This window comes from Ambystoma mexicanum, chromosome 9, assembly GCF_040938575.1.
Source record: "Ambystoma mexicanum isolate Mex_15411 chromosome 9, UKY_AmexF1_1, whole genome shotgun sequence".
Taxonomy (NCBI): Eukaryota; Metazoa; Chordata; class Amphibia; order Caudata; family Ambystomatidae; genus Ambystoma; species Ambystoma mexicanum.
In genome coordinates, this window is record NC_090931.1 from 133,442,420 (window position 1) to 133,458,794 (window position 16,375).

General features: G+C 53.8%; 1 protein-coding gene across 1 annotated transcript in view; it reads right to left on the minus strand.

Moving 5' to 3' along the window:
* Positions 1-16,375, minus strand: part of PPP2R1B (protein phosphatase 2 scaffold subunit Abeta) — a 165,338-nt gene that overhangs the window by 98,755 nt on the left and 50,208 nt on the right. Inside the window, exon 5 of the mRNA XM_069614304.1 lies at positions 10,198-10,345. Coding sequence (XP_069470405.1) covers positions 10,198-10,345 — 148 coding nt within the window. The remainder of the gene's footprint in view (positions 1-10,197; positions 10,346-16,375) is intronic.

Here is a 16,375-nt window from a genome sequence, read left to right on the forward strand (position 1 = left end):
CTGACGAAGCTCGCCAGCCGGCCTCCCACCGGGGTGCTTCGGTGGGGGCCCGACCCCACGGCCGGTTCAGTCCTGCTTCGACGAGGCTTTGCCGCCTTGTCCTCCTTGGCGACGACGGCGGGGTCCGCCTGACTTGCCTCGTCCCCTGTAAGCTTCCTGTGACGAACGGCCGCTTGACGGTAGGTGGAAAATCCGCCGCCGGAACGTTTGGAGGCACCCTGTTTGCCTCCGCCGCTCCGAAAGGGTGGCCGCCGTTGCTGGAGAACCCCAAGAGCCCGGGCCGTCTCCGCCTTGATGGCTTGAAGGGAATCGTCCACTGTTTTCCCCAAACAGGTTGTTTCCGTCGAACGGCATGTCCAAGACTCTGGTCTGCACGTCCTGACGGAAGTCAGTAGCCTTGAGCCATCCACGCCGCCTAAGGCACACGCCGTTGCCCAACTGGCGAAATCCAGTGCCAGCGATGTCCGTCGCAATCGTAATGGCGTGGTCCGACGCCACCTCTCCTTCCTGCAAGATCTCTAGGGCTTCCGCCCTCTTGTCGTCTGGTAGGAAGTTCAGCAGGGGGTCCAGTTTGTACCACAGCTCCCTGTCGTAGCGGGCTACGATAGCCAAGGCGTTGGCCGCCTTAATCGTCGTTGCTGCCGACGAGATGACTGCATCCCATCGTGTCTAATTTCTTTCCCTCGCCGTCCGGCGGGGAGGTCGACGTAGAGGCCGCGCCCCCCCCCCCCCGCTTTCTTCCTGGCCGCCACGGAGACGACCGAGTCCGGGGTCGGCTGTGCCCGAAGGCACAAGGGGGCCGCGTCCGGGACCCGGTACTTCTTCTCGTACCGATCCCTTCTAGCCGGCGTCGTGGATGGGTTCTTGAGGAGGGCGAGGCCCTCATCCCAAATATCGTCCAGTAGAGGTACCGCGAGGACCGTCTTCCTCTTGGCCTCGCGCCGTTGATAAAGGAAACCTTCCTTCCTCTCTTCCGGGCAGAGCTGGAAAAGCTCGGATGCCCTGGCGATCATGGAGTGAAACGATCCAATCTCGTTGGGCGGGGAAGCTCGGGTGGGAGGTGACGACGGGAGATCCTCGTAAACCTCATCTGTACCCATCGCGGCCGTGTCAGTCCCCGTATCATCCCCACGTGTCGTGGACGGGGAGGAGGGCTGAACAGGGCGCGATGGCTGAAAAAGAGGTGGAGGATGAATCCTTCTCTTAGGGGGAGGGCTCCCAGAAGGGCCTGGCTCCGGGTCCCCCGTCGGGAGCGGTTCCTCCGTTGGTGGTAATGGCAGTCTCGTCCTCATCTCCGAGCATAAGGACTGTATAGCCAACAAAATGGCCGCCAAGTTTTCTTGCGGCACTGGTTGAGGGGAGTCCGGCGGGCGGTCAGGAGCCCCGTCGGCACCCTCAACGTTCGTCGTCTCCGTCGGGGTCCCTCCCGACGGGCTGGTGGTCTTCCACACCAACGCTGTGGCTTAAGACTTCGATCAGCTCTCCCTTAGAGGTTGAGGCCGAATCCACGACGACCTCCTTGCCCCCCCCCCCTTTTCTTTTCCGTCGGAGGTTTCACGGGGGTCCTGTCGATGGGCATGAAAGATGACTCCCTCCGCGGTGGCAGGGAGACTCTGGGGCCCGAGGTCGCCACCACTGGTGTAGCCTCCACAGGCTGAGCCAGGGCCGCCGCGACTGTCTCGATGGAGGCCTTGGCCGTATGGATTAAGGCTTTCACCACCTTAGGTGCACTCACCGCCTTCTCCTTGGGGGGAGGGTCACCGCCTCGCTCCCCCTCCGATGGGGCCTTCGAGCTCGACCGGGGTCTCTCCAGGAGCTTCGCCGGGTGCTCGGCCTTCCTCTTACCCGAGCCAGAGCGTTGGCTCGTGGTTGATGGCGCCAGGGAGGATGCGCCCTGCCTGGCGCCCGTAGAGCCCGACCGTTCGGCGCTCCCAGTGCCAGCGGACTCGCGGTGCTTGGCCTTCTGTTGGACCCCGTCGCCGGGGCGCCCTCAAAGGTTTTAGAAGACCGCTCGGACTTCTCACCTGACGGGCTCTTCCCTTCCAGCCAGTTGGCGAGACGTTGATGGCGGTCCTTCATGGTCCACTCCGACATATTGCCGCAAAACGCACAGTCCTTCTCCACGTGCGTCTTGTCCTCATGTAGGCAGTAAAGACAAAGGGAGTGTTCGTCCTCCTTAAAGACATTCTGAAGCTGGCATCCACGGCAGACCCTGAACAGCTTTCCGGGCATCGAGCTTCCCTTCTCCTGGGCCATGTCCGAGATGGGCCGGAGAAACTTCTGGAGTCCTCCAAAAGGGTGGCTCGACGAAATCTTCACCCTTGAGGGGCGTAGACGAATCCGACACGGGTCCCCGTTGATCGGATGAAGAAACGGTGGAGCTTGAGGCTCTTTTGACCGAAAAAAAGAGAAATTTTTTGAGAAAAAAAAACGTGAAAAATAGCACTAACGCTCGAGAGCAATAGCACGAGGATCCCAACACTTGAACGTGCAGTAAAAATCTGAAGATGGCTGCCAGAGACGGGGCTTAGGTAGAGGGCAGTCATTGGCTGTGGTCAGCATGACGCAGAGATCAGTGATTGGTTACTACTACGAAAGACAGATCAGAAACGAAACTGATACTGATTTTTTTACCGAGGATTCCCAGCCTGACGACGGGGAATATTCATGAGCATGTGAATCCATGCCAGACCCCATGCTGGAGAAAAATCAGTATCAGTTTCGTTTCTGATCTGTTTCGTAGTAGTAACCAATCACTGATCTCTGCGTCATACTGACCACAGCCAATGACTGCCCTCTACCTAAGCCCCGCCTCTGGCAGCCATCTTCAGATTTGGTAGCACGTGAAGTGGCAGTATGACCGTGAAGAGCCGCAGAGGGGTAGGCGGGAAGGTTCGCATGTGAATCCATGCCAGACCCATGCTGGAGAACAGTTCCAGGTAAGTAACTTGTTCCTTCTCCAGCATGGGGTCTGGCATGGATTCACATGCTCATGAATATAAGAATAAATAGCAGTACACACATGCACAACCACGGCGGGTGGCAAAAGGCTCAATATTAAGCATTACAAAAAACTCAACATTAAGCATCTTACCTCCTCACCAGGCTCACCTTAAGCGAACAGGTTGCGCAGCACTGCTGGGCCGACCCTGGACTCCTCCCTGTCCAGCAGGGGCACACCAGACAAGAACGCCGTAGTAGCAGCGATCGCTCTGGTCGAATGGGCTCTCGGACGGCCTGGCAGCGGTCGGTTAGCCAACCAGTGGCAGTGCATGATGCAGCCGGAGAGCTATCTGGAAATAGAAGACTTCCAGAGAGCCTTCCCTTGATTCACAGGTCCAAAGTTCACGAATAGCTGTGATGTCCTCCGAAAACTCTTCGTGCGGTCCACGTAGAACTTCAGCGCTCTAGCCACATCCAGCGAGTGCAAAGTCCTCTCGGCCGGCGACGAAGGAGACGGGAAGAAAACAGGTAACACCAGGGGCTCGTTAAGATGGAAGTCTGACGGCACCTTGGGCATAAAGGAGGGGTGCGTCCTAAGCACCACCCTCGAGGCATGGAAAGTCAGGTACGGTGCTTTGCAGGATAGGGCCTGATCTCTCCCACTCGTCGTGCGGAGGTAATGGCCACCAGGAATGCAGTCTTCCACGACACAAACTTCATCGGTGCGGAGTGCATCAGCTCTAATGTGGGCCCCATGAGCCTGGTCAGCACCACGTTAAGTTCCCACGCCGGGGCCTTCACTGGCGGGAACGACCGGAACAGTCCTTTCATAAACTTTTACCAGTCGATGGGACCACAGGGACGTCCGTCCTGTGGTTCTGGTATATCTGGAGATCGCCACCAGATGAATCTTAATGGAGGCATGAGCTAGCCCAGCCTTTGCCAGCGATAGCAGGTACGGCAGCACTTGAGGGGCCGTAATCCGTAGGGGGTTGATCTTCTGTGTTCGGCACCAGACAGAGAACCTCTTCCACTTATGACCGTAGCATTTGAGAGTCGAGGACGCCCTGGCCTTTGCAAGAACCTCTCTGCAATCGGCCGGTATATCGTAGCCTCCAAACTCTAGCGCTGCAGGAGCCAAGCCTGCAGGTTCAGCAACGCCAGGTCGTGGTGGAAGATGGCGCCTCCTTCTCTGGAGAGAAGGTCCGCGTCCGCTGACAGCTTGATGGGAGGGGACATTGGCAAGTCCAGAAGGTCCGGGAACCAGGTCTGCCTCGGCCATGCTGGTGCGATGAGGATCATCCTGCACCGGGACCTCTTGAGCAGGTTGATGAGTCGAAGCAGCAACGGCAATGGAGGTAACGCATACAGGTATAGGCCGTCCCAGGGGAACGAGAACGCATCGCCCATGCTTCTCGGCTGGGGAAACCTGCTGGCGAACCTCTTGCACTTCGAGTTCGTCGCTGTTGCGAACAGGTCGATTTGGGGTTGGGCAAACCCCAAATCAGGTTGATCCACCTGATCCTGGCACAGTTCCCACTCGTGACACACGCGCAGCTCCCTTCTGAGCGAGTCGGCGATGGCGTTTTTCTCCTGCAAGGTGGAAGGGAACCAGGAACATCCCCCCCTGGGCGACCGCCCAGTGCCACAGATCCTGTGCCTCATTGGATAGGGCTGGGGATCTGGTGCCTCCCTGCTTCCGTATGTAAAACATTGTCGTGGTGTTGTCCGTGACGATCCGCACCACCTTGCCCTTGAGCGACGGGAGGAACGATTTGAGAGCCCAGCACACGGCTCGGAGTTCCAGGACGTTGATGTGCAGGAGTCTCTCCTCCGGAAGCCAGAGGCCTCTTGCGTGGAGATCTCCAGTGTGGGCGCCCCAACCTTCCAGGGAGGCGTCCGTCGTCACCGTCTCCTGGTACGCCGGCATCTGAAAGTCCTTGCCCGCTGTGAGGTGCGCTCTAACGCCCCACCACTGAATCGCCCGCCGGAACACCTCGTTGAGGGGGACCCTGTCTTCGAAGGTGCCTGTCGCCTGCATCCAACGGGCGTCGAGAAATTCTTGAAGAGGGCGCATCCGTAGTCTGCAGAGGCGCACCAGGTAGATGCAAGAGGACATCATCCCCAGGAGGGACTTGATGGACCTCCCCCTGGCCACGTCCGTGGCTAGCAGGCGCTGCACTCTGCCTAGAATGGTCTTCGTCCGTTCTTCCGACGGTGCCGCCAGGCGCCTCACTGTATCAAGCTTCGCTCCCAGAAACAGGGCCACCTGCGACGGCACCAGGTGGGACTTTGGGTAATTTATGGCGAATCCCTCGTCCTTGAGCGGATGAGCCAGTCGTCAAGGTAGACGTGAATCCCCTGCAGGCGCAGCCGCGCTGCCACAGGTGCTAGGCACTTGGTAAAGACCCTGGGGGCCGACTTCAATCCGAACGGCAGTGCTCTGAATTGGTAGTGGCATCCCTGGACGACGAACCTGAGGAACTTTCGGTGACTTTTGAGGATGTGAACATGGAAGTATGCATCCTCCAGGTCCAACGACGATAGAAAGTCGCCTTCCTCCAGCTGTCCCAGTACGTGCTGGAGGGTGACCATCCTGAAATTTTGTGACCTGATGCATTTGTTCAAACGACGAAGGTCCAGGATGGGGCGCCAGCCACCAGTCTTCTTCCTGAAGATGAAGTACCTTGAGTACACCCCAGAGCCTCTTCGGGACAAGCTCGATGGCGCCTTTCCTGAGCATCGCCCTTACTTCCAACAGCAGTTGCGGGACGTGACTTTCCTTCCTGGCCCCAGGTGGAATGTGAGGGCACTTCTCAGGAATTCGATAGAGTGTCCTCTTGCCAGGGTATCCAGCACCCAACGGTCAGTGGAGATGGACTTCCACACGCCGACGAACTTTGTCAGCCGGCCTCCCACCGGGATGCTTCGGTTGGCCCCCACCCCCCCCCCCCCCCCGAGACCACGGCCGGTTCAGTCCTGCTTGGAGGTGGTGGCCTTGCCGCCCTGGCCACCTTGCTGACGGCGGCGAGGCGCTCCCTGCTTGCCGCGACCCCTGTAGGCCTCCTGAGACGAGGAGCATGCCGCCTGGCGGTAGGACGACAAGCCACCGCTGGATCCCTTGGAGGCACCCTGTCTGCCTCCGGAGCTCCGAAAGGGCCGTCGTTGCTGAAGGGCTCCTAGGGCGCGGGCCGTCTCCGTGTCGGTCTTTATGGCTTGGAGGGATTCGTCCACCGCCTTCCCGAACAAGTTGCTGCCGTCGAACGGCATGTCCAACACCCTGGTCTGGACGTCCTGACGGAAGTCGGTCGCCCGGAGCCAACCCCGGCGTCGTAGGCAAACACTGTTGCCCAGCTGGCGGAACACGGTATCGGCAATATTGGTTGCCACCGTTATGGCGTGGTCCGACGCCACCTCGCCTTCTTGAAGTATTTCAGGGCCTCGGACCTCTTGTCGTCCGGTAGGAAGTCCAATATGGGGGCCAGCTTAAACCAGAGCTCCCTGTCGTAACGAGCCACGATCGCCAGGGCATTGGCCGCTTTGATAGTCGCCGCCGACGAAATGACCCGCCGCCCCATGGCGTCCAACTTCTTTCCCTCGCCGTCTGACGGGGAATTCGACGTCGAGGCTCCTGACCCCGCCGCCTTCTTCGCCACCGAGACGACCGAGTCTGGCGTTGGCTGGGCCCTGAGGCACAGGGGAGCGGTTTCGGGGACCCGGTACTTCTCCTCGTACCGGTGCCGTTTGGCTGGTGCCGTGGAGGTGTTCTTGAGAACCGACAGGCCCTCCTCCCAGATGTCATCGATTAGAGGCACCGCGATGACAGTCTTCCTCTTGGCCTCCCGGCGCTGATAGAGGAAACCTTCCTTTTTCTGCTCCTCCGGGCAGAGCTGGAACAATTCGGACGCCCTGGCGATCATGGTGTGGAATGAGCCAATCTCGTCGGGCGGCGAGGCCTGTGCGACGGGAGACAGGAGACCCGTTCCGTCGTCGTCGCTCTCAGAACCCGTCGTCAAGCCCATCGCACCGTCATCTCCCGACTCGTGGGAGGATGAGGCGGGAACTGTAGGCCTTACAGGGGCGAGTGGAGGAGAGGGTTGGGTCCTCCGTCGTTTGTTCCGAGGACTTCACGACGGGCCAGGTTGCGGGTCCTCCGGCCTGGGCCGTGGTAATCACGTCCTTATCTCAGAGCATAAGGACTGGATCGCAGACAAAATGGCCGCCGAGCTATCCTGAGGCCTAGGTTCCGGCTGTGCCGGAATGGAAGGCTGCTCTTCCTCGCCATCGTCCTCGGTTATCTCCCGAGGATCTTCCTTACGGGATCGAACCCTCTCGAATTGGACTTCGAGATTCCTCACGGCCTTGGTCAGTTCCTCCTCCGAGGCCGACTGAGCTCGAGGAGGCTACCGTGCCCCCCCCTCGCTTCTTCCATCATGGTGGCCATGACGATGGGCTGAAAAGAGGATTCCCTCCTTGGCGGCAGGGAAACTAGTCCTGGAGGCAGTCTCCGCTGGCGGGGTCTCTGCCGGCTTGGCCAGAGTCGCTGCGATCGCCTCGATAGAGGCCTTTGCCTGCTGGCTAGGGGCCTTCACCACCTTAGGTGCCTCCTGGGCCTTCTCCTTAGGGGGAGGGGCGACGCCTCGCTCCCCCTCTTCCGAGATCGGACGGGGCTTCTCCCGAAGCTTACCCGGGGTCTCAGACTTGCTCTTCCCCGAACCGGAGCGCTGGCTCGTGGTTGACGGTGCCGGGGAAGGCGCGCCCTGCCTGGCGACCGAAGAGCCCGACCTTTCGGTGCTCCCCGAGCCAGCGGACTCGAGGCGCTTGGCCTGGTGTTGGGCCCCCGTCGCCGGGGCGCCCGCACAGGACTTAGAAGCCCGCTCGGACCCTTTCTTCTTCTCACCCGTTGAGCCCTTCTCCAACCAGCTGGAGAGACAGGATCGACGGTCCCTCATGGTCCGCTCCGACAAGTTCTTGCAGAACTGGCAGTCATTCTCTACATGAGTCTTGTCCCCATGAAGACAGTAGAGGCATCACGAATGTTCGTCTTCCTTAAACACATTCTGCAGCCCGCATCCAGGGCAGCTGCGAAACAGCTTGGGTCCGGGTAACGAACTCGCGTCCTGGGGCATCTCGAAGTAGGCCGCGAATCTTCTGGAATCCTCCAAGAAGTTGATTCGACGAAATCTTCACCCTTGAGGGGCATAGGAAAATCCCACGGGTAGCCTTTAACGGGAGTAGAAACGGTGGAGCTCGAGGCTCGATTAACCGAAAAAATTTGAAAATTCACCTGAAAAAGCGCGAAACACGCAGTAAAAGCTCAAGAGCTAAGCATGAGGACTCCCAACACTTGAACATGCGGTAAAAATCTGAAGATGGCTGCCAGAGGCGGGGCTTAGGTAGAGGGCAGTCATTGGCTGTGGTCAGTATGACGCAGAGATCAGTGATTGGTTACTACTAAAGACAGATCAGAAACGAAACTGATTTTTCTTTACCGAGGATTCCCAGCCTGACGGCGGGGAATATTCATGAGCATGTGAATCCATGCCAGACCCCCATGCTGGAGAAGGAGGTGATCCATGCCATGGCTTCATTAGAGAAGTGATCTGTGTCGGTGAGATGCTTACATAGGATCCTGTGGTCAACCAGGTAGAAGGCTGCCGAGAGGTCAAGTGTTACTTTTGATGTTTCAGATTCAGACAAGAGGTTTCGATTCCATGGTGGGGCTGAATGAAGTCTGACTGGGTAGGGTCAAGAAGGCTGAGATTTTGTAGAGGCTGAGCTGGGAAAATGCTGTGCGATCTAGGAGTTTGGCTTTGTAGCGATTGTTAGATATGGGGCAGTAATTGGAGAGGCGGGGGGGGGTCAAGAGGGCTTCTCGAGTAAAGATTTGACGAGGTATTGAATGCCTCTGGTAAAATGGCAGAAGTCAGTGAGTGGTAGATCATAGGTCTGGCGAGGCTGCCTGTGCAGGTAGAAAAGAGAATGTGCTTAAGAAAAGTAGGGGTGCAGGGGTCTCTGGGGCAACCTGAAGGGTGGCTATTTACGAGAAGCCTTAGGAATTCGGGGTGCACGATGGCAGAGGAGCTGAACAGGGTGTGTCTCAGGGGTGGGTGAAGGGGTAAGGAGGCTAGTTCAGAATCACTGATGAGGTTCCTTTCAATGGCTATGTTGTAATGATCTGATGGGACATCACAGAGTGCTTGCGGTGGGAGAGGGCATTGGAGATCCATTGGTCAGGGATGGAGTTCCTCCTTGAAGGGGGAGTGAAGGAAGGGTGTAGGCGGGAGGACGACAATTCCGCGAGTGAATTATCTTGTTCCAAAGTGGAATCATGGAGGCGGCGCCGGGTGTGTGTGGTGAGTTGTGAGGGGGAGAAGAGGAGTGTTTGGGTGGGAGGGTGTCAGAGTGAAAAAAGAATGGCTGAGTGATCAGATTAGGGGGCAACAACGGCAATCTGCTATTGATACCTCAGTATAATCTGAACAAGCAGGTAAATGCTCCTTTGATTTTTATGCCCTAAACTGTTGAACAACCCGACTTATGGTTTGAGATCACCCTTGATGGTATTAAGAAAAAACAGAAAAACAATTTGCCATCTTTTGTCTTTTAATGGTTTCTTTGCTGTGAACAGTTTATGCTGCTCTTCCAAGTTATCTTTCTGGGGATTATATAGTTTTTTTTTTGCCTCGTTTGTGTACTTGTTCCTAGTGCCCGTTCACTAAGGTGTGTTACAAATGCATATATAAATGGGGAGAACGGCGAGGGGCAGGGGGATCATTTAGCTGGAGCAGTGCATAAAGGGTGTGACCAGCAATGTGGATGTGCCAAGTTGTGGGCTTCCAAGTAGTCAATGAGATGAATCATGGCTGGAGGGGTTGTCGAACCAGATTTTCAGATCACCTAGCAGGGTAAGGTGGGCATCAGGAGCGCTATGGTGTCGCTAAGAGAATCCGCAAAATTACTGTTCTAGCTCAGTGGTCTGTAAATGAGGAGTAAGCTGTGGGTGAGAGGGTGACAAGTTTGAATTTAATTAGCAGGGATTCACAATCCCTGCAGGGTTTCTACATTAATTGCATACATTTTAGGTAACAAAAGATCTAGCAGCAAACCCAGGCAAGTGAAAGTGAACTTAAGTTAAGCAACAAGCCCAGGACCCGAGGACAAGAGTATGCACACTATACACAATGTGTTTTACCAGATGTATGCCTAATCATGGGTTTTATGTAGGTGTGCATTCAGAGTCGAGGCACTTACCTGCTCGTCCGAAGCCAGATTGGTGAAGAGGGGAATGATGTCATTTTTCACATATTCAAGCTCCAAGACCTTGGCAAACTCTCCCAGCTTCGATGCCGCGGCACGGCGCACCATGGGGGTGTCATCAGAACACAAACTCCGGAAGTGTCTGCAGTGATTTTCAAAGCATATCACAATCAATGTAAGCTGTGCTTCGAACAACATTTCAACCCAACAAAGCAGCTCTAGTGTCAGTATACAAATGTAGAATAAACTGTGTGGTGGACACTGAAGATCACCATTCCTCATCTGCAAAAGCGTGGAAGCCAACCTTTCGTCAGTGACTTAAGCTCCACCATTTCCCTCCCTCTGCAGTCCACATGCTCAACCCCTCCCATTCCCACCCAAGTGTTGGCATATTAGCTTGACGAGGGAGGTAGGACTTTTTTGCAGTGTGTGGGAAGGGGATTGCAGGATACAAATGATCAAGCAGAGTTAGAAAACACTTTCATAAAATATAGTTCACAACCGCTCATCTAGTCCTTGGACAGAGGGTGCTTGCTTCTAGCAAACAAGACCTAGTACAAGGCCAGTGCCTCTCAAAGAGCAGTTGGCTTGGGTAGACAGTTGAACAGGAAGCACATTTATCAAGTAACTTATTCTGCGCAAACAAAGGCAAAAACACCCAGCATTCAATCTGATGCCACTTAATCACTACTGACCAACTAGAACACGTTTAGGAAAACCTACATCCTAACAATGGATGCTGCAAATCAACTCTGAACCAGTACAGCACCAGTAGTGCAGATGCCACCCAGAGAACATCCTGCACAGGTAGTGTCCTATTTTACATTGGGATGCATGGGGAGGATGCAGGCGTCTTACACAGAAGAGGCGGATGACAGAATAAGTTCTGATCTGTTTAAACAGAATTAATCAACCAAGCAAATGGTATTGAGATTCACATACCAATCAGTCTTTTGTACAAAAGATGAAACAAAATATCAGATCCAGGTAGGGGTGGTACCTGCCCGACAGCAGATATCTGCTCTGGCAACCAAACGTGGCCTTAAACTATAGAATGCAAGTGAATGTAGCTAACTAGCCCAACCCTTTTAAGGAAAGAAGGGGTTTCTCAACACCCCAGCTACAGATTTGATTAATAGGTCCAGGTGGTGAACTAAATTTGTACAGGTTGTCAATTCTACCCAAAGATAGCCCCTTCCCATGAGGCAAGGGAGGTGAGACTGCTACCAGATACAGTTACCCTGGGGGTGGTAGATAGTGGGAGGATCTCATGGGGAGAGGCTTCCCTGCCGGGAGCAGGGCAGACATCTAGTCAGACTATGCAGTATGTCAGACTATTTAGTCTAGTTAGTCAGACTATGCAGTATGAGCCCCTCTCGCCCCCCTCCCAATTGCACCTTGTGCCTACACCTGGGGTACTCCACAATGCCATGCCCAACCCCCCCCTCCCCGTGGACTCCCCCTGTCCCTCCCCCCCCCCCTCCCCTCTCCTCCCCCCCGACGAGCACTCCTCAAAACACTATTGAGCAGTCTAGTGTTCGAATCGGAATCAAAACAAGTTGGTGGATAATCTTTGGATATGCTTCATACACAATTCCTACACCGTGAGCTGACAAATCACAATCGCACTAGTATGCTTTGTAGATATAAGGTTGCAGAAAGTAAAGGTTACAGTTTCTCAGTACATGCGAGGACAGCAAAATCCTCCAACGAAGTCTAGCTAAGCCTTTCCTAACAGTATACAACAAGCTACCACCTATGAGGGACAAACAGTATCAAAGTCAATGGACTAGAAGAGTGTCTTCAGGAAGCCAGGACAGCCAAAGTCATTTGGGACACAGTCTATGGAACTGATGCACTTATTGGATCCAAGTCTTCGACAAAGATCAAGAGTTTTAGCACAATCACTTGTAGGGTCACAAGCTGTTAAGCCTGTGAGAAGATAGGATATCAACTTGTAAAAAAGGTAACCCAATGCAATTCCTAAGCGAAAAGAGCGTGGCTAAAGGCAATGAGGTAAGTACCCCAAGCCTAAACAGTACTTGTGGTCCAGCTGGATTCTGTCTTGCTACACCAGTGCAGTCCCTGGTTCCTGAGCCTCGGTCGTGGGGACAAGAGACGACATCTGGAGTGCTCCAGCGGCAGCACTCGCAAGGTCGTCGGCAGCTACAGGCTCTTTTCAGTTCAGTGGCACTTCATAGTTTCAGCGCTTAGCAAACAGCACTGAAGCGGATCTCTGACTCTTGCTCCCTTGGTCACGCCCTCTGGTGACGGGACTCTGGATCTGGAGGTCCTGCTTCGGGATGGTCCTTAGTCTCCCAGAGCTTCAGGCCAGATTTGTTCCGCAGCAGATGTTACACTGGACTGCAGACGCTCGACCCTGGCATTGGGCTTCCGAAGCAATGGAGAGGCACAGCAAGTCAGGGATAGTGGTCCAGTGGAGTTAATCTTGGGGTCAGTTGGTTCCACTAACCCAAGCAGATAAGTGGTTCCGAGGTGAAAAAAATAGTTCAGCAAAGCAGCAGGGCTTTACCAGGCAGTTCAAAAGGTCCAAGAGGTTGCAGCAAGCTTTGTTCACAGCATCTTCGTGGGGTGTTTCTCCCAGTGGTCGGCTGCTTGTAGTCCCAAAATCCTTGCCTTTTAGTGGCAAAAACCTCAAGACCTAGTTATTTACCCAATTCCTCTTAATAGTCCATAGCCTGCCTGCACCATCAATATGTTTATGTTGTTCTGGTTTATCCTGTGTATCTACACTAGCAATCCACATTTGTATTACCTTTCCCGTAACTATATCTCTGCACTTTTGTCATATTGCCTGTAATGGTGTCTGCTGCACCACTGCCGCCAGCCATTTAAAGTAGTGAGGGTAACAAAAGTGTTACATGAGAAATTAGGGTAAGGGGCTACAAGGTAACCCCCCCAGCACGCCACATAACATGGTGTGTGCTGGAGCCAAGAAATGGCAAGTAAAGTCAATTTCACTTTACTATTTTTGGGAACTGTAGTTCACACAAGAACGGGTAGTTAAACCTTCGGATAAATCTTCTCTCTGACAATGCACTGAAGGTGATGTGTGTCACCATACAAAAAGCATTGTCAGACTCCAAATACAGAAGACAAAAATCCAAATCCGGTAAAAACACGAGAGAATGAGGAAAAAGGTCACTCACTCCAGGGTTAAAATTAAAGATGTCCCAAGTCCAGCAAAAAAGAGCTGGGGGGGGGTCTCTATGGTTGAAGGGAATTAGCACAGGCACAGAAATGAACATTCTCCCAAACAAACAGCAGGTGTGGCACTCGAGCTGCTCCCGTTCCTCTTAAACCATTAAGGACCAATTGATACCCTAACTCTGGCCCTTTGCCGATTTCTGCAACCATTAGTTTGCCTCTGATCTTTCCCTCCCCCTAAAGCACTCCCTTGTGCAACCACTCAAGAAACCCACGGCTGATCCCTCTTGTCTGGCTAACTACCGCCCAATTTCCATTACTCGCTCTTTGGGGAAGCTCTTGGAAAAGCTGGCCATCTCCCAGCTTAACCTACTCTCTGTTGGCTCTCTCCATACCACCATTCTGGATTTGGATCTGCCAGAAGCACGGAAACTGCTCTCCTGAACATCTGTGAAGACCCGCTCTCAAACCTTGACTAACATTCCCTCCACCCTCATCCTTCTTCATCTCTCCTCTGCTTGCGACACAGTCAACCATACCATCCTGCTCAATCATCTGTGACAACCTTGGCATCACTGATCAGGCTCTGGACTGGCTGACCTCTTTCTGAGCGACCCTCGCAGGTAACACTTGGGTCCTTCCTATCCGCTAGCTCCCGCTCTACTTGTGGTGTTCCGCAGGGGTCTAACCTCTCGCCCTGGCTTTTCAACCAACACCTGGCAACCCTCGCCTACTGCATTTCCAATTTCTGCTCAAACTTCCAGTGCTATGCTGACAACACCCAACTCATTACTTTTTTCAGGCTTCCTTCAGCCAGCTCTTCACCTTCCCTCATCTGACTGCCTAACCGCCATTCAAAATTGGTGTGCTGCCCACGATCTTTGTCTAAATGCCAACAGAACAAACTGTCATCGGGACACCTTCACCATCCTTTCCCCACTCTCTAGCTGGCCTCGCTTGGCCCTCCTACCCCTACCTGCGAGGAAGAACCTCAGGGTCATCTTTGACTACACACTTTCCTTCTCAGCACACAGCTGACGTCTCTAAAAAGTCAAACTTATTACTGCACCTCCTTAGGAGGTACAGTGCCTTTCCTCTCCTTCCCCCAGAAGCTCACTGTCTCCCAAGCTCTGGTTCTCTCCAGGTTGGCCTATAGTAACAGCCTCTTTCTAAATCTACCTGCCTCCACTCTCTGCCCTTTACAACTAATCCAGAACTGGACTGCAAGACTTGTCCTCAGCTTCAAGCCCTGGGATCGCATCTCTCCAGCTCTGAAATCCCTTAATTGGCTCCCAGTGGACGCAAGGATTATATTGAAAACAATCTGCATTTTCCACAAGGCTTTCTGGGGTCTGGGTCCAATCCCTCCATAAATACCTACCTTCTCAAGCCCTTCGCTCCTCTACTTCCAATTCCACAGGGTCGGTCGTTTTTCAAAGAAACGAGCTGGGGCAGATCTGTCTTCGGCTGGGGGGCCTCCCTTTGGAACAGCCTCCCGACCACCCTGAAACTTGAGAACCATCTCATGTTCCAGAAGCACTCCTTCGCTTCTGCCCTTGCCCCTCTTCCCTGCTGACCCGTCTCTCTCTCGGCACCGTGCACCTGATCACCCTGCCTCCCTCCTGCACAGCCTCCGGGCCACCCCGTGAACTGGAATCTGTATCTGTACCCATACAGTCCCCCAATCTTCTGCACTTATCAGATATACCCTGACAAATCATGCACTTGCCACTTGTCTGGCTGCACCACCTTTTCACTGCATTTATTCTGTTCTCTCCTCTGTTCCGCACTTTCTACTTCCACGCACTCCCCGTTTCCATGCACTTGCACGTTCTTAATGTCACTGGACCTAGTAAGATCATATTTTTGTTCTCGGTTCCCTTCCCTTGGTCGCGCTCTGAAACACTTGTGAATGAGCGCAATATAAATAAAATCAATCATATCTTGGGGACAGCATACAGAGCTCTAGTGTCTATACAGAATCCCAAAGTGGCTGTACTTTTCTGTTCTTCCAGATCCCCAGAACTAGACTCGACAGCTAGAAGGCTCAAACACCCCTTGTTCCAACACAAGGTAGATCTCACACCAACTGTTTGATTGTTCTGAACCACAACACCCAAACTTGGGAGGGGTTCACCAATTCCCATAATACAGCCTGGTTTACACCAGCCTGTTATCAGGGGTCTCGGGAACAAGATGGAGATTGCCTCAGCACTTCTCAAGCTCACATTGCTGCTGTGGGTCGGGTGGGGAGACTAGGTCATCCTTACTGAAGCCATTAGAAGGGCTGCTTTGGCATAGGGCAAGGGAAGACCGATTTCTTTGGCCTCTCCGTAGCGTTAAGCAGGGCTCTCAATATAGACTCCTCCACACTTCACAGGAAACTTTATGGTAACCTGCCATGGTCCACCAGGGTCTACTGAATAGTTTACCATGCCAAGCTGTAAAACATGGCAAGGCCCAGACCACCACATGTGTTCAGGAATTTACAAAATAAGTTTGACAGGAGAGGGTCCCACATTCTCTGGCTCACTGTAGGCTCCAATCAAACAAGAGAGCTTTGGAAAGTCTTTCAGACCATCTACCGGTGGATGGCAGTTCAGCGCCACTTCACTCCTTCCATGGGTTCAACCACTACGGAGCGCAGCAGAAGCGCTACATCTGGGACGGTCATTCAGTAAGTGGTCAATGGCTTGCTTGTTTTATTTATTTATATGGCGCACCAAACCCATAGACTACTTTCAGCGTAAGTTACAATATGTATTTACAATTGATTATGCTTAATAAACAGATCGTATATGCATGCTGTACAGGTGTAGGAGAGACTACATTGTCAGTCAATGGCAGTGGTTAAAATGCCAGGGAGACATAACCTAAGAGCAAGGCTCGGACTACGCAGTAGTGTCCTTGGTCATTAGCTACAAGCCAATTTATGGTATTTTGCCTAAAGCTATGAAAAGGTTGGTCGGCTCTCAAGGCAGGAGGGAGGGCGTTCTAGGCTTGT